Below are 21,947 nucleotides of genomic sequence, written 5' to 3'. Positions count from 1 at the left end.
GAGAGGTTAAGTGACTTGCCCAAAGTCACACAGCTGACAAGCGGTGGAGTCGGGGTTTGAACCCATGACTTCTGACTCCAGAGCCCAGGCTCTTTCCCCTGAGCCATGCTGAAAGAGCATGGGCTTTGGAGTCAGAGGTCATGGGTTCAAATTCCAGCTCCGCCAATTGTCAGCTGTGTGACTTTGGGCAAGTCACTTAACTTCTCTGGGCCTCAGTTACCTCATCTGTCTAATGGGGATGAAGACTGTGAGTCCCCCATGGGACAACCTGATCACCTTGTAACCTCCCCAGTGCTTAGAACGGTGCTTTGCACATAGTAAGCGCTTAATAAATGCCATTATTATTATTATTACTATTCTTCTGGAAAATGGAGATTGAGACTGTGAGCCCCACATGGAACAAGGACTGTGTCCAACCCGATTTGCTCGTATCCACACAGCGCTCAGTACAGTGCCTGGCACATAGTAAGCGCTGGGCAAATGCCATAATTATTGCTCGGGGCTCTCCATCAGGGCCTCAGCCTCGAGGCAGGAACGCCTCCACCGCCATCAGCGTCTCCACAGGAGCTGAAGCCTGTGGAGAAGCTGAAGCTCACCTCCTCCTCCAGGAGGCCTTCCCAGACTGAGCCCCCTCCTTCCTCTCCCCCTCCTCATCCCCCCCCCCGCCTTACCTCCTTCCCTTCCCCACAGCAACTGTATATATGTTTGTACGTATTTATTACTCTATTTATTTATTTATGTTACTTGTACATATCTATTCTATTGTATTTATTTTATTTTGTTAATATCAATCAATCAGTCGTATTTATTGAGCGCTTACTGTGTGCGGAACACTGTACTAAACGCTTGGGAAGTCCAAGTTGGCAACATCTAGAGACAGTCCCTACCCAACAGTGGGCTCACAGTCTATAATATGTTTTGTTTTGTTCTCTGTCTCCCCTTCTAGACTGTGAGCCCACTGTTGGGTAGGGACCGTCTCTAGGTGTTGCCAAGTTGGACTTCCCAAGCGCTTAGTACAGTGCTCTGCTCACAGTAAGCGCTCAATAAATACGATTGATTGATTGATTGATTGAAGCCCCTCGGGCCTGGCGGAAGCGCCACTGTTCCGCCCTCAGTGCGGGCGGCAACAGCGCATGCCCGGAGGTGTCCGCATGCGCAGTGGCCCAGGCTGACGCCCTCCTGCGTGAGGAGCCGGCGGTGGCGCGGGACTCGGCGGGAGCCGGACCGGAACCGGAAGCTGAGGGGCGGGGCTTTGACGGCCGTTGCCCCTGGCAACGGTTTCCCCGGCGCCCGTCCACGCTGGGGTGATGGCGAGGTCGGGACCTCGGGGGGCTCAGGTGAGGGGGACCCCGGGGTGGGGGTGGGGCTCTCAGGAGGCGCTTATATTGAATCCGCCAGTCAGTGGTATCGAGTGAGCGCTTTCCATCATCATCAATCGTATTTATTGAGCGCTTACTGTGTGCAGAGCACTGTACTAAGCGCTTGGGAAGTACAAGTTGGCAACACATAGAGACAGTCCCTACCCAACAGTGGGCTCACAGTCTAAAAGGGGGAGACGGAGAACAAAACCAAACATACTAACGAAATAAAATAAATAGAATAGATATGTACAAGTAAAATAAATAAATAAGTAGAGTAACAAATATGTACAAACATATATACAGGTGCTGTGGGGAAGGGAAGGAGGTAAGATGGGGGGGATGGAGAGGGGGACGAGGGGGAGAGGAAGGAAGGGACTTAGTGTGGGAAGGCCTCCTGGAGGAGGTGAGCTCTCAGTAGGGCCTTACCGTGTGCAGAGCACTGTACTAAGCGCTTGGGAGAGGACGGTATCAAAGAATCGGCAGACACGGCAACCCTCCCAAGCGCTAAGGACAGGCCTCAGCACACAGTGAGCGCTCAGTCAGTCAGTGGTTTTTATTGAGTGCTTGCTATGTGCAGAGCACTGCACTGAGTGCCTGGGAGCTCACCTCCTCCAGGAGGCCTTCCCAGACTGAGCCCCCTCCTTCCTTTCCCCCTCCTCCCCCTCCCTATCCCCCCCGCCTTACCTACTTCCCCTCCCCACAGCACCTGAATATATGTATATATGTTTGTATGTATTGATTACTCTATCAATCTATCAACTGAGAAGCTGCTGTGGCTCAGTGGAAAGAACCTGGGCTTTGGAGTCACAGGTCATGGGTTCAAATCCCAGCTCTGCCAACTGTCAGCTGTGTGACTTTGGGCAAGTCACTTAACTTCTCTGGGCCTCAGTTACCTCATCTGGAAAATGGGGATTAAAATTGTGAGCCCCCTGTGGGACAACCTGATCACCTTGTAGCCTCCCCAGTGCTTAGAACAGTGCTTTGCACATAGTAAGCGCTTAACAAATACCAACATTATGATTATTATTATTTATTTATTTTATTTGTACATATTTATTCCATTTATTTTATTTTGTTAATATGTTTTGTTTTGTTCTCTGTCTCCCCCTTCTAGACTGTGAGCCCACTGTTGGGTACGGATGGGCTCTATATGTTGCCAACTTGGACTTCCCAAGCGCTTAGTACAGTGCTCTGCACACAGTAAGCTCTCAATAAATACGATTGAATGAATGAATGAGGGTGGTGGGATGAGGGGCTCTGGGAGCGGCAAGGTAGGGGGAGTGTGGACAGTAAGCGCTCAATAAATACGATTGAATGAATGAATGAATGAATGGGAGAGGACGGTACAACAGAATTAGGGGCCACATTCCCTGCCCATACCAAGCTTACAGTCTAGGGAACCATAATAATAATAATAGTAGTAATGGTATTTATTAAGTGCTTACTATGTGCAAAGCACTGTTCTAAGCTCTGGGGAGGTTACAAGGTGATCAGGTTGTCCCACGGGGGGCTCACAGTCTTAATCCCCATTTTACAGATGAGGTAACTGAGGCACAGAGAAGTTAACTGACTTGCCCAGGGTCACACAGCTGACAATTGGCGGAGCTGGGATTTGAACCCATGACCTCTGAGCCCGGGCTCTTTCCACTGAGCCACGCTGCTTCTCTAACAACCATGCAGTTGATTGAGACCCCATGAGGGGATGGGTGGGTAAGGGATATGTCTGAGGGAGGGGGTCCTGATCAATAAAGGAATCGTATTTAATGAGCACTTTATTGCTATATTGTACTTTCCCAAGCACTTAGTACAGTGTGTGCCCATAGTATGTGCTTAATAAATATGATTGGATGAAAATGAGAGCTTCCTGTTGGCAGAGCACAGTAATACTAATAAATAATAATAAATAATGATGGCATTTGTTAGGCACTTACTATGTGCAAACCACTGTTCTAAGCGCTGGGGAGGATATAAGGTGATCAGGTTGTCCCTCGTGGGGCTCACAGTCTCAATCCCCATTTTATAGATGAGGTAACTGAGGCACAAAGAAGTTAAGTGACTTGTCCAAAGTCACACAGCTGACAATTGGAGGATCTAGGATTTTAACCCATGACCTCTGACTCCCAAGCCCATCCTCTTTCCATTGAGCCATGTGTATTTCCTATATGCCAAGCACTGTACTAGGTGCTTTGTGCCAGGCACTGTACTAAATGCTGGGTTAGATCCAAGCTCTTGTATATACATGTCTGTAATTTATTTATTTGTATTGTTGTCTGTCTTTCCCACTCTAGACTGTAGGCTTGTTGTGCACAGGGAATGTGTCTGTTCATTGTTGTATTGTACTCTCCCAAGCACTTAGTAAACTGCTCTGCGCACAGTAAATGCTCAGTAAATACAGTTGAATGGATGAACGTGCTGGGGTAGATTCAGGATTATCAGGTCCCACATGGGGCTCACAGTCTAAGTAGGTGGGAGAAAAGCGAGGCTTAGTGGAAAGAGCACGGTCTTGGGAGTCAAAGGCTGTGGGTTCTAATCCTGGTTCCGCCACTTGTCAGCTGTGTGACTTTGGGTAAGTCACTTCACTTCTCTGTGCCTCAGTTACCTCATCTGTAAAATGGGGATTAAGACTGTGAGCCCCAAGTGGGACAGCCTGATTACTTGTATCTCTTCCAGCACTTAGAACAGTGCTTGGCACATAGTGAGTGCTTAACAAACACTATCATTATTATTAACAGGGATTGAATCCCCATTCTGCAGATGAGGAAGCAGAGGCACAGGGAAGTTCAGTGACTTGCCCAAAGTCCCACAGCAGACAAGTGGTGGAGTGGGGATTAATAATAATAATAATAATGTTGGTATTTGTTAAGTGGGAGCTGGACTGGGCCGTGGTCTGGGTACGGCACCTCAGGGTGGGCAAGACCAGGCCCTGCCAGCCCACCAAGCGGTCTCAGGTGGGCTCAAAGATGGGACTCAGTACCCCCAGGGGGAGACTTAGTGGCACTCTGTTCATTCATTCATTCAGTTGTATTTTTTGAGCAGTTACTGTGTGCAGAGCACTATATTAAGTGTTTGGGAGAGTACGTTGCAACGGTAAACAGTTAAATTCCCTCCACCGTTCTGCAGGTGCTGTCTTCGGGCAGACTGGCCGGGCCCGTGCGGCTCACACGTGGGCAGAAAGGGTAAGGGCCACCTGGACCCAGGGAGTGGGGGCGAGTCGGCTCCCTTGGTAGAACTTTCCAGAGGACCCCAGCAAGATTTGGGGGTGGGAATGTGTGTGCATGTAATGAGCATGTATGCGTTTGTGGGGAGAGGGTGATGGACCCCCCTCAGATGTTCGCCCCATAACTCAATCAATCAGTGGAATTTACTGAGCACTTACTGCATGCAGAGCACTGTACTAAGCATTTGGAAGAGTATGATACAGCAGAATGAGCAGACACATTCCCTGTCCATAACAAGTTTATAGTGTAGAGTTTACACTCGCAATCACAGCCCTCATGCTGGAACAATGAAATGGAAGAGCGGTCTCGCTGTGCTGTGTGAGGCATGTCCTTTTCCTCCTCCTTCCTCCTCTTCCTCCTCCTCTTTCTCCTCTCCCTCCTCCTCTTCCTCCTGGTCCTAGCTGCTCCCTATGCAAGGCCTGGGACCCCTCCGCAGTGGCTCCCAAAATGACCATCCCAGGTTGCCGGAGGTGATGGCTTTCGGGCTGGGGGGGGGCGGTAGGACATGGGGGCAGTCAGGCCCCCATGTTTCCCCTCGTGCTCCCCCCTCAGCCCCGATCACACTCCCGGGGGCGGCTGAGGCCGGGCCCTGGGAATGGGCGGCCCAGCAGATGGGACACTCATGCCTGTGGTGACCCAGCCGCCCACTCCTCAGAGCCGGGCCCCGCGCTGCCCCCACCCCCTCTCTCTTGCAGGCCACGGCCGAGGAAGGCGTCACGTTTGGAGCCCGGTTCTGCGGATCGGGTAGGTAGGCCTGGTCCGGCCCAGCCCCCCACCCCCCACCCCCCTCATCCGCTCAGCGTGGCTCAGTGGAAAGAGCACGGGCTTTGGAGTCAGAGGTCATGGGTTCGAATCCCGGCTCCGCCACATGTCCACTGTGTAACCTTGGGCAAGTCGCTTAACTTCTCTGAGCCTCAGTTACCTCATCTGCAAAATGGGGATTAAGACTGTGAGCCCCACGTGGGACAACCTGATCACTTTGTATCCCCCAAGCGCTTAGAACAGTGCTTTGCACATAGTAAGCGCTTAACAAATGCCAACATTATTATTATTATTATTATCCGCTCGCCCATGGGCCCCACGTCGTAGTGTGTCTGACAGACATTTCCCCTGCAGGTGGGCCTCACCCAGGGCGGGCTGGGCCGCTGCGCTTCTCTGCTACAGGACATGATGCGCGTCGAGGATGCCTCTTCCGTGTGTGAGCAGCCCTTCCCTCTCTCCCCCCGCCCCCCGGCAAACCTCCTCCCACGGCAGGCTCGCCCCTTGGCTCTCGGCTGACGCTTTGTCTGTGCACAGGTGCAGGGGCCGGCCGAGTGGGTTCCGGCGGGCCGTGGCCCAGACCACCAGTTGCGGCTGCAGCAACCGGGGGCAGGGGCAGGAGCGCCAGCCGAAAGGGCCCCAAGAAGAGCGTCCTGGCCACCGGGCTCTGCCAGGAACTCCGTAAGCAGCTTTCTGGGCCCCGGAGTCGATCAGTCAGTCGAGGATGGCCTTTATAATAATTACGGTATTCGTTACGTACCTAGTATGTGCCAAACGCCGTACGAAGCACTGGGGTAGATACAGGATTGGCAGGTTGGACCCAGTCCCTGCCCATTTGGGGCTCATAGTCTGGGTAGGAGGAAGAAGAATTTAATCCCCATTTTACAGATGAGGAAACTGAGGCACAGAGAGGTTAGGTGACTTATCCAAGGTCACAGCAGAGAAGGGGCAGAGCCTGACTGAGAACCTGGGTCCTCTGACTTCCAGGCCCACCCTCTTTCCACTAGGTCATGCTGCTTCTCATTTTTTGAGCACTTACTGTGTGCAGAGCACTTGGGAGAGTAAAATAATCATGGTATTTGCTAAGTGCTCATTATGGGCCAAGCTCTGTGCTACGCCCTGGGGTATATAAAAGGTGATCAGGTTCTGCATGGGGCTCCCAGTCTAAGTGGAAGGGAGAACAGGCATTGAATCTCCATTTTGCAGATGAGGAAACTGAGGTCCAGAGAACTGAAATGACTTGCCCAAGGTCATACAACAGACAAGTGGGAGAGAAGACCTAAAACCTAGGTCTTCCGACTCCCAGGCCGGGGCCCTTTTCACTAGGGCCACAGCTTTTCCATACAATACGAAAGATTTAGTAGAGCTGACAGTGTACCGTGTGCTGAGCACTGGACTGAGCACTTGGGAGAGGACGACTGTGTGAACACAATCCCCACCCTCAAAGAGCTTAAAGTCTACCATTTGCAGAGCACTGAACTGAGCACTTCAGAAAATACAATAGAGTTAGTAAACACTATCCCTACCCTGAAGAAGCTGGCAGTGTACTGTGTGCAGAGCACTGGACTGAGCGCTTAAGAGAGGACAATTGAGTGTGTAGACAAAATCCCCACCTTCAAAGAGCTTAAAGCCTACTGTGTGCAGCATTGTACTATGCTTGGGAGAGTATCCTTCCTGTCTCAAGCCCAAAACCTTGGCGTTATCCTTGACTCCTCTCTCCCATTCAACCTACATAGTTAATCCATCACTAAATCCTGTCGGTTCCACCTTCACTACATTGCTAAAATCCACGCTTTCCTCTCCAAACAAATGGCTACCATGGTAATCCAAGCACTTCTTCTGCCTTGATTACTTTATCAGCCTCCTTGCTGACCTCCCTGCCTCCTGTCTCTCCCCACTCCAGGCCATGCTGCACACCTCTGTCTGGATCATTTTTCTACAAAAATATTCAGTCTGTGTTCCCCCACTCCTCAAAAACCTCTAGTGGTTGTCCATCCACCTTCGCATCAAACAGGAACTCCTTACCATCGGCATTAAAGCACTCAGTCGCCTTGACCTCTCCTGCCTCACCTCGCTGTCTCCTGCAGTCCAAACTGCATACTTCACTCCTCTAATGCTAACCTACTCACTGTACCTCAATCTAGTCTATCTTGCCTCCAGTCTCTCGCCCACGTCCTGCCTCTGGCCTGGAACACCCTCCCTCTTCGTATCCGACAGACAATTACTGTCCCTACCTTCAAAGTTTTATTGAAGGCACATCTCCTCCAAGAAGTCTTCCCTGACTAAGCCTTCATTTCCTTTTCCCACTCCCTGCTGCATCTCCCAGCCCCAAAGCATTTATGTACATATTCATAATTTATTTATATTAACGTCTGTTTCCCCCTCAAGACTAAACTCGTTGTGGGCAGGGATTATGTCTGTTATATTTCAGTGTTGTCCTCTCCCAAGCACTTAGTGCAGTGCCCTGCACATAATAATAATAGTAATGGTATTTGTTAAGCACCCCACAGCATTTATGTACATATCCATAATTTATTTATTTATATTAATGTCTGTTTTCCCCTCAAGACTAAACCCATCTGGGGGCAGGGATTATGTCCGTTATATTTAAGTGTTGTCCTCTCCCAAGCACTTAGTGCAGTGCCCTGTTCATAATAAATATGCTTGATTGAGAGTACCACAGAGTAGGTAAAAATAATAATAATAATAGTTATGGTATTTGTTAGGTGCTTACTATGTTCCAAGCACTGTTCTAAGCACTAGAGTACATACAGGGTAATCAAGTTGGACACAGTCCCTGTTCCACATGAAGCTCACAGTCTCAAGTAACTGGTGCCCAAAGAAGTTAAATGACTTACCCAAGGTCTCGCAGCAGACAAGTGATGAAGCCGGGATTAGAACCCAGGATCTCAGACTCCCAAACCCATGCCCTTGCCACTAGGCCATGCTGACATGGTCTCTGCCCTCAAGCAGTTTACAGGCCAGTAGGGACATGGACACCAAAATAAACCAAAGACTGTAGGAAGAAGGGAAAAGGGATGTGAGCACACTGTAAACTATAAAGCTGGTGGGCAAGGAATGTGTCTGCCAACGCTATTGTCTTGGACTCTCCCAAACATTTAATACAGTGCTCTGCACATTCTCACACTGTCAGTGCTCAATAAATACCCTTGTTGATTAATGCTTTGGGGGTCATGAAGACCCACGGGCTCAGGTTGCACAGAGGAACTGAAGTGGCAGTTGGGGGTATAACCTAGGGAGAAGGATGAGTCTCCTTCTCATCCTCCCCTTCTTCCCCATCTTCCTCCTCCTCATCCTTTCCCTCCCTGTCTGTCATCCTCTTTCTCCTCCAGCTACAGCACCCGCAGGGACCAGGAGAATGACCCCTGGGGACCAAGCGGGCACTGCGTCAGGCCCTGGGCCCTGCCTGCCGGTCTGTGTCCCTCCGGCATCACGGTCTCCAGAGATGGGCCCGGCCCTCTGTGAGCACGTGCAGACGCAGATGGCCTGGGTTAATGCCCAGGGCCCCCCCAGCAAAGCCGGGGGGACCGTCGAGACCTGGGTCCCCTCCTCCTCGGAAGCCGGTGAGTGGGTCAGGGCCAGGGCCGGGCTGGGGGTGGCTGCGATGGGCCACCAAGCCCCAGTCAGCGGCTATGGTCCCTTCTCCTTTCAGGCCCCACTTCCATGTACTCCCCCTCTGGCCCCGGCTTCGTGACCGCCAAGGCGCATCCTCCCACTCTGGCTCCAGTGCTTGATTTAGGGAGGCCACCTGTAAGTAGCCCCCACAATCCCCCGGTGGGCAGGATGGGTGGGGGGCTTCCTGCAGTGCTGTGGCTCTAGCCCGGCCTCCCCCATGGAGCAGCATGGAGAATCACCACAGCCTAGCAGAAGGAGCACTGGCCTGGGAGTAAGAGGACCCGGGTTCTAATCCCAGCTCTGCCATTGGCCTGCTTTCAGACCTTGGGCAAATCACGTCACTTTTCTGTGCCTCAGTGTCCTCATCTTCAAAATGGAGATTTAAGTCCTACTCTCTCCAACTTAGGCTGTAAGCCCCATGTGGGACATGGACCATGTCTAACCTGATTATCCTGTATCGACCCCTGCGCTTAGGACAGTGTTTGGCACAAAGTAAGCACTTAATATGTACCTTAAAAAAACCCAAAACACGTATACAACAAACAAAATGGGGCAGGTTTAGTTGGCCTCGTAGCAGACCTTGATTTATGCCCGGCATTGACAGCTGCATTGACAGGAGGGATGGACATTCTCATGGACAGATGGACAGTCTGAGATCCCACGGGCCCTGCCCAGCCCTGTTGTTTTGGGGATCTTTTTTATGGTATTTGTTAAATTCTTACTGTATGCTGGCAATAATACTAAGCAGGGGGGTAGAGACAAGGTAATTGGAGTGTACACAGTCCGTGTCCCACCTGGTGCTCACAGTCTTAATCCCCATTTTATAGATGAGGGGACTGTGGGAAAGAGAAGTGAAGTGACTTGTTAACACAGCAGACAAATGGCAGAGCCGGGATTGAAACCCAGGTCCTCTGACCCCCAGGCCCCGGGCTTCTCCCACTAGGCCATGCTGCTTGGAATGTCTCCCTGTCCTGGGGCCCGATAACAGAGCGGAGCCCCAGGCGGGGCTGCTGGCTGCTTCCCCCCTGCCTCTTGACCACTCCCTTCCACTTTGCCCCTCCACAGACCCAGAAAACCAGTTCTGGCGCTCCTCCTTGACCGGCCTACCCACCCCCTGTGGCATCTCTGCCTCCCCCCCTCCCCATAGGGTCCCAGGCTTCGTCGGCCTCCCCTCCTTCCCGTGGGGGCCCTGCCTCGTCGGCCTCCCTTCTTTCCCGGCAGGTTGGACCGTGGGCAGGCTTCTCCCCGCTCTCCCTGATGCTTGTTGTGGTTTCCGTGTCCAGGGTGCCCAGACTGGGTGCTGCCGCCCAGAGGCTTCTCCTACCCCGGGGCCCACTGAACCTGAAGGCCCAGGCTGCCGCTGCCCCCTGGAGCCCCGGGGCGGGCCAGGCCCCCCGCCACTGGCCCCCCCGCCGGTCACCACCCCTCGGCCCACCAGGGAATCAGCCTTGCTGCGCTGCCTCGAGGCCCACCTTGCACTCTGGCGGCAGACCCCCTGCGGTCCCACCCCCGGGCTGGAGGACAAGGAGGCCGCCCGGGACCCAGTGGACATCGCACCCGTGAGGGAGGCCGCCTGCTGCGAGGCGGTGGGGGACGGGGGCTCGGGCCAGGGAGCCCAGAGGCTGCACACCGCCAAGTACCTGCTGGGAGAGATCCAGGCCCTACTGCCCCATAAAGGTACAGCCCTCTCCTCTTTGGGGGTCTCCTTGGGGGGTTTTCCAGGGTCCCCTTGGAGGCCTCTGTGGAGTCCGCTCTGACCTGTCTTTTCCTGCCCCTACCCAGTGAGCAGTGAAATGGCTCCGGGTGTGGGGAAAGTGAAGTGCATGAGACATCAAATGTAAGAACTGTACCTCAGGCCCTGCCCAGCCCCCTCCGCCCAGCCCCAGCCCAGGACCATCTTTAGCAAGGCATTGGGATGTTGGGAGGAGCTGTGTGATTGTTGTGAACCTATACACCCCACCTTCATAGGCATGGACGATCCAACACCCTGACTTCTCTCCATCCCTGACTCTGCCCCAGTGACTCAGCATGGACCATCCAACACCCTTGACTCACCCCTCTCCATTCCTGATTCTACCCCGTGACCCAGCACCAACTGTCCTACATCCCTGACTCTCCCCACTCTATCCCTGACTCCTCCCCAGTGACCCTGCATGGATTGTCCAACACCCTTAACTTTCCTTCCTTCAACCCTAACTGTCCCCCAGTGATCCAGCACGGACCATCCAACACCTCTGACTCTCCCCCAGTGACCCTCAGACCATCCAGCACTCCTGATTCTCCCATCTCCATCCTTGACTCTCCCCGAGTGACCTAACACAGACCATCCGACACCCCTGATTTTCCCTTTTCCATTCCTGATGCTCCCCCAGGGACCCAGCACGGACCGTCCGACCCCCCGATTCTCCCTTCTCCACCCCCTATTCTCCCCCAGTGACCCAGCACGGACAGTCCAACACCCCTGACTCTCCCTTCTCCCTCTGGGACTCTTCTTCAGTGACCCAACATGCAGCAGTGACCATTCAGTATCCCCAGCATGTCATCCATGGCTCCAAGGGGGGTTTCCAGCTGTAGAAGCCCCTCAGTATTGAGCAGCGTCTGCCCAGGGCGGTCCCCGGACAGTTCTGGGGCCACTCAGGCTTGTGCCTGCTGGTAGTTCCAGGGTTTCCCATGGGCTTTCCTCCCAGGGGGTCCCGAGCTCCAGCGCTTGGTCACTGAAATGGCGGCGTGCCTCGCCTCACTCCTGGCAGCTGCCGACGCCGCCCCTGCCCAGCCGGACATCGCCCCGGCCCTGCCTGCCCTACGCCTGGACAACACCCAGCACCAAAAGTAGGTACCACCAGCTGCCTCTCACCATGTGGCTTGAGAAGCAGAGTGGCTTAGTGGATAGAACCCAGGCCTGGGAGTCTGAAGGACCTGGGTTCCAATCCCAGCTCTGCCACATATCTGCTGTGTGACCTTGGGCAAGTCACTTCACTTAGCTGAGCTTCAGTTCCCTCACCTGTCAAGTGGGAATTAAGAGTGTGAGCCCCATGGGGGACAGGGACTGTGTCCAACCTGATTAATTTGTATCTACCCTTGGGCTTAGAACAGTGCGTAGCACATAGTAAGCGCTTAACAAGTTCCATAATTGTTACTGTTATTATGTTTCCTTCCCCCCTTCTGGGCACCCCTCCTGGACCCCCCTCCTGGGCCCTGTCCACAGATGCCCTTGGAGTTCAGGGTTCTCTGTGTATAGGATGAAATTCAGGGGTGAGGGACAGGGGCCGGTGACCCTGGTGTCTGAGGGGCGGTGGGGGCCTCAGTTGACCTTGCATGTGGGACAAGTGTGCCGTCAATCTGCTGTCCGGTAGGCAGTCACTCCTTGGCCAGGTGCTGCGTTGCCTTCTCTCAACTATCTCCATGGCCCACAGGGGGCAGGGAGGGGCTAAAGAACCCGGGCTTTGGAGTCAGAGGTCACGGGTTCAAATCCTGGCTCCGCCAACTGTCAGCTGTGTGACTTTGGGCAAGTCACTTAACTTCTCTGGGCCTCAGTGACCTCACTGTAAAATGGGGATTTAAACTGAGCCCCCCCGTGGATCAACCTGATCACCTTGTAACCTTCCCAGCGCTTAGAACAGTGGTTTGCACATAGTAAGCGCTTAACAAATACCATTATTATTATTATTCTCTTATTTGACTACATGCTAGATGCTGGCCTGGGTCCCCTCAAGCTTCAAGAGACATATCCATGGTATGTGTGCGGCTGAGAGGGAATCTGTAGCCTACTCAGTCAGTCACCCATATTTAATGAGCACTTATTGTGTGCAGAGCACCATACTAAGCTCTTGGGAGAGTACAATGAGAAGCAGCATGGCTCGGTGGAAAGAGCACGGGCTTTGGAGTCAGAGGTCAGGGGTTCAAATCCCGGCTCTGCCAGTTCATTCATTCATTCATTCAATCGTATTTATTGAGCGCTTACTGTGTGCAGAGCACTGTACTAAGTGCTTGGGAAGTACAAGTTGGCCACATATAGAGATGGTCCCTACCCAACAGCGGACTCACAGTCTAGAAGGGGAAGACAGACAACAAAACAAAACATATTAACAAAATAAATAGAATAGTAAATATGTACAAGTAAAATAAAAAGAGTAATAAATATGTACAAACATGCATACAGGCGCTGTGGGGAGGGGAAGGAGGTAGGGCGGGGGGATGGGAGGGAGAGGAAAGAAGGGGCTGAGTCTGGGAAGGCCTCATGGAGGAGGTGAGCTCTCAGTAGGGCTTTGAAGGGAAGAAGAGAGCTAGCTTGGCGGATGTGCGGAGGGAGGGCATTCCAGGCCAGTGGGAGGACGTGGGCCGGGGGTCGACGACGGGACAGATGAGAATGAGGCACAGTGAGTAGGTTAGCGGCAGAGGAACAGAGGCTACGGGCTGGGCTGTAGAAGTAAAGAAGGGAGTTGAGGTAGGAGGGGGCGAGGTGATGGAGAGCCTTGAAGCCGAGAGTGAGGAGTTTTTGCCTGATGCGTAGGTTGATTGGTAGCCACTGGAGATTTTTGAGGAGGGGAGTAACATTCCTAGAGCGTTTCTGCACAAAGATGATCCGGGCAGCAGTGTGAAGTATAGATTGAAGTGGGGAGAGAGAGGAGGATGGGAGATCAGAGAGGAGGCTGATGCAGTAATGCAGTCGGGATAGAAGGAGAGATTGAAACAGCAGGGTAGTGGTTTGGATGGAGAGGAAAGGGCAGATCTTGGCGATGTTGCCGAGGTGAGACCGGCAGGTTTTGGTGACGGATTGGATGTGAGGGGTGAACGAGAGAGCCAGAGTCGAGGATGACACCAAGGTTGCGGGCTTGTGAGACGGGAAGGATGGTAGTGCTGTCAACAGTGACGGGAAAGTCAGGGAGAGGGCAGGGTTTGGGAGGGGAGATAAGGAGTTCAGTCTTGGACATATTGAGTTTTAGATGGCGGGCAGACATCCAGATGGAAATGTCTTGAAGGCAGGAGGAGGCACGAGCCTGAAGGGAAGCCCCTTTCCCTTCGCCGCTCTCGCACCACTAACCCACAGCCCTGGATCACTGCCACTGTCTGCCTCCTTCGCTCTTATGCTCGAGCTGCCGAACGGTGCTGGCGAAAGTCTAAACACCATGCCAACCTCGTTCACTTCAAGTTTATCCTTTCCTGCCTTAACTCAGCCCTCTCTTCTGCCAGACAAAACTATTTCTCCTCCCTTATTGACACCCATGCCCATCACCCCCGCCAGCTCTTCCGTACATTCAACTCCCTTCTCAGGCCCCCGGTTCCTCCCCCTCCTCCTTCCCTCACCCCCAACGATCTGGCCTCCTACTTCATTAACAAAATTAAATCCATCAGGTCCGACCTCCCCAAAGTCTCTTCCCCCCCTTTCTCCATCCCCCCGGCTCTCAACACTCTCTGCTACTCTCCCATCCTTCCCAGCGGTATCCTCAGAGGAACGCTCCTCCCTCCTCTCAAGTGCTACTCCGGCCACCTGTGCTTCTGACCCATTTCCCTCTCATCTTATGAAATCTCTCGCTCCATCCCTTCTCCCCTCCTTAACTTCCATCTTCAACCGCTCACTCTCCACTGGTTCCTTCCCCTCTGCCTTCAAACATGCCCATGTCTCTCCCATCCTAAAAAAACCTTCTCTTGACCCCACCTCACCTTCTAGTTATCGTCCCATATCCCTCCTACCATTCCTTTCCAAACTCCTTGAACGAGTTGTCTACACGCGCTGCCTCGAATTCCTCAACACCAACTCTCTCCTCGACCCCCTCCAGTCTGGCTTCCGTCCCCTTCATTCCACGGAAACTGCCCTCTCAAAGGTCACCAATGACCTCCTGCTTGCCAAATCCAACGGCTCATATTCTGTCCTAATCCTCCTCGACCTCTCAGCTGCCTTTGACACTGTGGACCACCCCCCTTCTCCTCAACACGCTATCTGACCTTGGCTTCACAGACTCCGTCCTCTCCTGGTTCTCCTCTTATCTCTCCGGTCGTTCTTTCTCAGTCTCTTTTGCAGGCTCCTCCTCCCCCTCCCATCCTCTTACTGTGTGGGTTCCCCAAGGTTCAGTGCTTGGTCCCCTTCTGTTCTCAATCTACACTCACTCCCTTGGTGACCTCATTTGCTCCCACGGCTTCAACTATCATCTCTACGCTGATGACACCCAGATCTCCATCTCTGCCCCTGCTCTCTCCCCCTCCCTCCAGGCTCGCATCTCCTCCTGCCTTCAGGACATCTCCATCTGGATGTCCGCCCGCCACCTAAAGCTCAACATGTCGAAGACTGAGCTCCTTGTCTTCCCTCCCAAACCTTGTCCTCTCCCTGACTTTCCCATCTCTGTTGACGGCACTACCATCCTTCCCGTCTCACAAGCCCGCAATCTTGGTGTCATCCTCGACTCCGCTCTCTCGTTCACCCCTCACATCCAAGCCATCACCAAAACCTGCCGGTCTCAGCTCCGCAACACTGCCAAGATCCGCTCTTTCCTCTCCATCCAAACTGCTACCCTGCTCATTCAAGCTCTCATCCTATCCCGTCTGGACTACTGCACCAGCCTTCTCTCTGATCTCCCATCCTCGTGTCTCTCTCCACTTCAACCCATACTTCGTGCTGCTGCCCGGATTATCTTTGTCCAGAAACGCTCTGGGCATATTACTCCCCTCCTCAAAAATCTCCAGTGGCTACCAATCAATCTGCGCATCAGGCAGAAACTCCTCACCCTGGGCTTCAAGGCTGTCCATCACCTCGCCCCCTCCTCCCTCACCTCCCTTCTCTCCTTCTACTGCCCAGCCCGCAACCTCGCTCCTCCACCGCTAATCTCCTCACTGTACCTCGTTCTCGCCTGTCCCGCCGTCGACCCCCAGCCCACGTCATCCCCCGGGCCTGGAATGCCCTCCCTCTGCCCCTCCGCCAAGCTAGCTCTCTTCCTCCCTTCAAGGCCCTGCTGAGAGCTCACCTCCTCCAGGAGGCCTTCCCAGACTGAGCCCCTTCCTTCCTCTTCCCCTCATCCCCCTCTCCATCCCCCCATCTTACCTCCTTCCCTTCCCCACAGCACCTGTATATATGTATATATGGTTGTACATATTTATTGCTCTATTTATTTATTTATTTATTTATTTTACTTGTACATTTCTATCCTATTTTATTTTGTTGGTATGTTTGGTTCTGTTCTCTGTCTCCCCCTTTTAGACTGTGAGCCCACTGTTGGGTAGGGACTGTCTCTATGTGATGCCAATTTGTACTTCCCAAGCGCTTAGTACAGTGCTCTGCACATAGCGCTCAATAAATACTATTGATTGATTGATTGAAGGGAAGGAGAGAGAGCCGGGGCAGAGTTATAGATTTGGGTGTCATCAGCGTAGAGATGATAGTTGAAGCTGTGGGAGCGAATGAGTTCACCAAGGGAGTGAGTGTAGATAGAGAACAGAAGGGGACCAAGAACTGACCCTTGAGGAACCCCTACAGTAAGGGGATGGGACGAGGAGAAGGAGCCCGCAAAAGAGACTGAGAATGAACGGCCCGAGAGATAAGAGGAGAACCGGGAAAGGACAGAGTCAGTGAAGCCAAGGTTGGAGAGCGTTTTGAGGAGAAGGGTGTGGTCCACAGTGTCGAAGGCAGCTGAGAGGTCGAGGAGGATTAGGATAGAGTGGGAGCCGTTGGATTTGGCAAGCAGGAGGTCATTGGTGACCTTTGAGAGGGCAGTTTCCGTGGAATGAAGGGGACGGAAGCCAGATTGGAGGGGGTTGAGGAGAGAGTTGGCGTTGAGGAATTCGAGGCAGCGCGTATAGACGACTCGTTCAAGGAGTTTGGAAAGGAATGGTAGGTGGGAGATAGGGCGATAACTATAAGGGGAGGTGGGGTCAAGAGAGGGTTTTTTTAGGATGGGGGAGATGTGGGCATGTTTGAAGGCAGAGGGGAAGGAACCCATGGAGAGTGAGCGGTTGAAGATGGAAGTTAAGGAGGGGAGGAGGGACGGAGCAAGAGATTTCATAACATGAGAGGAAATGGGGTCAGAAGCACAGGTGGCCGGAGTCGCAGTTGAGAGGAGGAAGGAGATCTCATTTGAGGATACTGCTGGGAAGGATGGGAGAGTAGCGGAGAGGGTTGAGAGCCGGGGGGTTGGAGAAGGGGGAGGAGTGACTTTGGGGAGCTCAGACCTGATAGAGTTAATTTTACTAATGAAGTAGGAGGCCAGATTGTTGGGGGTGAGGGAAGGAGGAGGGAGAGGAACAGGGGGCCTGAGAAGGGAGTTAAATATATGGAAGAGCTGACTGGGATGGTGGGCATGGGTGTCAATAAGGGAGGAGAAATAGTTTTGTCTGGCAGAGGAGAGGGCAGAGTTAAGGCAGGAAAGGATAAACTTGAAGTGGACGAGGTTGGCTTGGTGTTTAGACTTTCGCCTGCAGCGTTCAGCAGCTCGAACATAAGACCGAAGGAGGCGTTCAGTGGCAGTGATTCGGGGCTGTGGGTTAGTGGTACGAGAGTGGCTAGAGCGGGAGAGTTGTCAGCTGTGTGACTTTGGGTAAGTCACTTCTCTGGACCTCAGTGACCTCATCTGTAAAATGGGGATTAAAACTGTGAGCCCACTGTGGGACAACCTGATCACTTTGTAACCTCCCCAGCACTTAGAACAGTGCTGTACATAAAGTAAGCGCTTAATAAATGCCATCATTATTATTACAATATAGCAATAAACAGACACATTCCCTGCCTGTGGCGAGCATACAGTCTAGAGAGGGAGACAGGCATTCATATAAATAAATGACAGATAGGGACATAAGTGCTCTGGGGCTGGGAGTGGGGATGAATAAAGGGAGCAAGTCAGGGCAACGCAGAAGGGAGAAGAGGAAAAGAGATCTTGGACAGGGAAGACTCCTTAGAGAAGACGTGCCTTCAGTAAGGCATTGAAGGGGGAGAGAGTAATTGTCAGATATGAGGAGGGTGGGCGTTCCAGGCCAGAGGTAGGATGTGGGCGAGAGGTTGGTAGCAAAACAGACAAGGTCAAGGTACAGTGAGAGGGTTGGCATTGGAGGAGCCAAGTGTGTGGGCCGAGTTGTGGTGATGAGGGAGTTGAGGTTGGAGGGGGCAAGGTGATTGAGGGCTTTAAAGCCAATGGTGTGGAGTTCCTATTTGATGCAGAATTGGATGGGCTAACCACTGGAGGTTCTTGAAGAGAAGAAGAGTGCTTAGTACAGTACTGTGCACACAGTAAGCGCTCAATAAATACGATTGAATGAATGAATGAGTACATACGATTGAATGAATAAGAAGGGAAACATGGGCCAGCGGATAAAGCCCGAGCCTGGGAGTCAGAAGGACCTGGGTTCTAATTCCAGCTTTGCCAGTTGTCTGCTGTGGGGCAAGTCACTTCACTTCTCTGCTCCTCAGTTGCCTCATCAGCAGAATGGGGGTTGGGACAGGGACTGTGTCCAATCTAAATAGCTCATATCTACCCTAGCATTTAGTATAGTACCTGGCACATAGTAAGTGTTTAACAAATACTATAAAAAGGGCGGGGGTCAGTGCGGGACCCACCGCCTCCGCAGTTCAAACACCCTGAGCTCGGGCTGACCGTCCAGACTTTGCACCTAATAGTGCACTCCATACTGCCCTCAAGGCTCACTGCTGGCCTCCTGAAGGTGTCTGTTCCATCCCAGCAGCTTTCAGGGAGCAGGGAATCATCCACCAATTCCAGTGTCCCAGCATCCCCCCAGGAAGCCAAGAACCCCCCCACGCCTGAACATACCAGCTTCCCCCAGGGATCTGGGCCACTCACCAGTTCCAACGCCTCAGCCTGGAACTGCCCACTAGCACCAGTGCCTCAGAAGCACCCGGGGAGCCTGGATCCACCCCCAGCTCCGATGGCAGAAGCGACGGGGTGTTGTCTCCATATGCCTTTGCCCAAGCAGCCCAGGTCCCGGGTCTCAATTGACCTCCGCCACTCATGCTGACTCTGACCTAACGACTTTTCCTCCACCCTGGGAGACGGGAAGACAGGGTCCGGTGGCAGCTGTGGGGGCTGGCCGCAGACCAGACTAAAGATCTCCAGAGCCGCAAGAGCTGCCCACCCTCCCCTGTGAATGCGAGACCTGTACCACACACAGACTCCACGTCTGGCTCCTCGACCACTTCCACCGATGTCACTGATGGGCAAGGCTCAAAATCAGACAACAGTGCGAAATCACGGACAGCTGCGCTCGCCTCAAAGTGGCTACATTGGGTGGGACCTGGAAGGAAAACGAGTGACAGTGGGAAACCCAAACAGCTGCTCTACAGAGACCTGAGATGGCAAAACCAGAAATTGGGCGGGTAGAGGAAGCGCTTTAAGAACGCGTAAAACAGATTTGAAAACTGGGAGACAATGGCCGAGGATGGGCCAGCATGGCGCGCTCTCGGAAAACGAGTGACTCTTCTCAGGGGGAAACTTTACAAGGGTTGGGAGACAACAAGGTAAATAATAATAATAATGGAATTTGTTAAGCGCTTACTATGTGCAAAGCAAATGCAAACCCCACAGCACAGCCAGGTGTGTGCAGTGCATTTGGGGCCATGAGTGCCACAGTAACCTATCAGCCGCACACTCTCTGTCGCATGATTGGCTCAGTTGGTATGGCAGGTGGAGAGATCTGACAGAAAGACAGAGACAGAGTGCGTTCAGCCCACTGTTGGGTAGGGACTGTCAATATATGTTGCCAACTTGTACTTCCCAAGCGCTTAGTACAGTGCTCTGCACACAGTAAGCGCTCAATAAATACGATTGATGATGATGATGATGATGTTGTGTCCAGTGAATTGGACAGCTTGGGCTGAACTACTGTCCGTTGCCATGGGGTGGCACTGTGAACCTCTCCCAAGGCCTTTGGGGCATTTAGTACAGTGCTCTACAGTCAGTTAGCATTTAGTTAGCTTCTAGACTGTGAGCCCACTGTTGGGTAGGGACTGTCTCTATATGTTGCCAACTTGTACTTTCCAAGCACTTAGTACAGTGCTCTGCACACAGTAAGCGCTCAATAAATATGATTGATTGATTGATTAATAAATACGATTGATGATGAGCATGTGATGGAACCACATCCAGGAGCAGCCCAGCTGCTAGCCCTGGGGACAGCAAGACTGCCAACTCCATCACTTGCTGTTGTCCCCAAATCATCTTTCCCCATCTGGCCAGCCTTGTTTATCCTCCACCTGCAGTGGCTGGGGACCCCCCCACCCCCAATTTTTTTTTTTAAATAATGGCATTTGTTAAGCACTTACTGGGGTAGATATAAGGTAGGTTGGACACAGTCCATGTCCCAGAGAAGCAGCGTGGCTTAGTGGAAAGAGCACGGGCTTGGGAGTCAGAGGTCATGGGTTCTAATCCTGGCTCCGCCGCTTATCAGCTCTGTGACTTTGGGCAAGTCACTTAACTTCTCTGTGCCTCAAGTTACCTCATCTGGAAAATGGGAATTAAGACTGTGAGCCCCAGGTGGGACAACCTGATTACTTTGTATCTACCCCAGTGCTTAGAACAGTGCTTGGCACATAGTAAGTGCTTAACAAATACCATCATTATTTATTATTATTTTATGGGATTGACAGTCTTAATCCCCATTTTACCGATGCGGGAACTGAGGCACAGGAAAGTTAAGCGACTTCCCGAGGTCACACAGCAGACAAATGGCAGAGCCGGGATTAGAACCCAGGTCCTCCCTCCTGGCCCCTCTTGGTCAGGGAGCTGTAAATAGTAGTAATGATTGTGGTATTTGTTAAAAGCATACTCTGTGCCAAGCAGTCTATAGTCCCTGTCCCACAGGGGGCTTACAGCCTAAATAGGAGGGAGAACAGGTTTTGAATCCTCATTTTGCATATGAGGGAACTGAAGCACAGAGAAGCGAAGTGACCTGACTTCTGACAAGCGATGAGCCGGAATTAGAACCCAGGTCCCCAGACTCCCAGGCCCGGCTCTTTCCATTAGGCCACACTGCTTCTCCATAACCTGCCCCAGCTGGCCAGATGCCCCAGGTCCCAATCAATCAATCAATCGTATTTATTGAGCGCTTACTGTGTGCAGAGCCCTGTACTAAGCGCTTGGAAAGTACAAGTTGGCAGCATATAGAGACGGTCCCTACCCAACAGTGGGTTCACAGTCTAGCCCTATATAAGGCTAGATTAAATGGTATATAAGTGTCGCCTTAACATGTAAATATGGGTGTTATTTACAATGTAAATGCATTAACATAGCTACTCTTCTGTAACTGAGTACACAGTTTGGAGTTATTTTGTTAAAACAAAATCGGAGAAGCAGCGTGGCTCAGTGGAAAAAGCCCGAGCTTTGGAGTCAGAGGTCCCAGCCCTGAAGGGGTGCCCAACTCCACCCCATGGCAACCTAGACCCCTTTTCTCTTCCTCCCTGCCACCCCCGCCCAGATGTGAATTGTGTGCAGTGTGCGGTCTTGCCTATGGGTAGGAGATAAATACGATTATACGTATAAATAAATACGATTGATGTTGATGTTGATGTTGAGAGAGCCCGCAGCCTGACTCTCAAATTGGGGAAAGAGGTGCACACCGTGTTTGTGAGGTGTTCAGGCGAGGTTATGTTTGGGAGGTTTTGTGGCTCTTTGGTTGTGTTTGGCAGGTTTGGGGGCTCTCTAGTTGTGTTTCCAGGTTGTGTGACTCTGCTTACTGGCTGTGCTTGAGAGGTTATGAGGATGTCTGGGTGTGTTTTGAGGTAGTGTGGCTCTCTGGTTGTGCTTGCGCAGTTGTGTGGCTGTCTCAGCGCACAGCACTCCCCGGAGCTGGGATCTGCAGGTTTCTTGGTGGCTGGTGGCCAGTGGCCAGTGTCTAGGCCTCAGGGAGTTGTGGGCTTCAGTGGGGGCGGCTGCCTGGTCCTGCCAGTCCCCCTGCCCATGATCCCCACTGGCTGACCCTTCCCCGAACTGCGTGGTGCCTATATCTTCCCCGTCCTGAGTCCTGTACGCACTCTGCGCCCATC

At 52.5% G+C, this 21,947-nt stretch overlaps 1 protein-coding gene across 2 annotated transcripts in view; it reads left to right on the top strand.

Moving 5' to 3' along the window:
- Nucleotides 1-1,289: 1,289 nt before the first annotated feature.
- CCDC14 (coiled-coil domain containing 14) overlaps nt 1,290-21,947 on the top strand; it is a 32,988-nt gene continuing 12,330 nt past the window's right edge. For both annotated transcript variants that reach the window (XM_038744445.1, XM_038744444.1), the window contains exons 1-9: nt 1,290-1,337; nt 4,482-4,537; nt 5,275-5,323; nt 5,696-5,777; nt 5,876-6,019; nt 8,692-8,922; nt 9,012-9,109; nt 10,258-10,651; nt 11,662-11,803. In XM_038744445.1, the coding sequence (XP_038600373.1) occupies nt 1,308-1,337; nt 4,482-4,537; nt 5,275-5,323; nt 5,696-5,777; nt 5,876-6,019; nt 8,692-8,922; nt 9,012-9,109; nt 10,258-10,651; nt 11,662-11,803 (1,226 nt within the window). In that variant the 5' untranslated portion in view covers nt 1,290-1,307. The remainder of the gene's footprint in view (nt 1,338-4,481; nt 4,538-5,274; nt 5,324-5,695; nt 5,778-5,875; nt 6,020-8,691; nt 8,923-9,011; nt 9,110-10,257; nt 10,652-11,661; nt 11,804-21,947) is intronic.

The sequence above is a fragment of the Tachyglossus aculeatus genome, chromosome 1, assembly GCF_015852505.1.
Source record: "Tachyglossus aculeatus isolate mTacAcu1 chromosome 1, mTacAcu1.pri, whole genome shotgun sequence".
Taxonomy (NCBI): domain Eukaryota; kingdom Metazoa; phylum Chordata; class Mammalia; order Monotremata; family Tachyglossidae; genus Tachyglossus; species Tachyglossus aculeatus.
The sequence above is the reverse complement of the archived record's forward strand: the minus strand, read 5'-3'. Positions and strand labels throughout refer to the sequence as shown.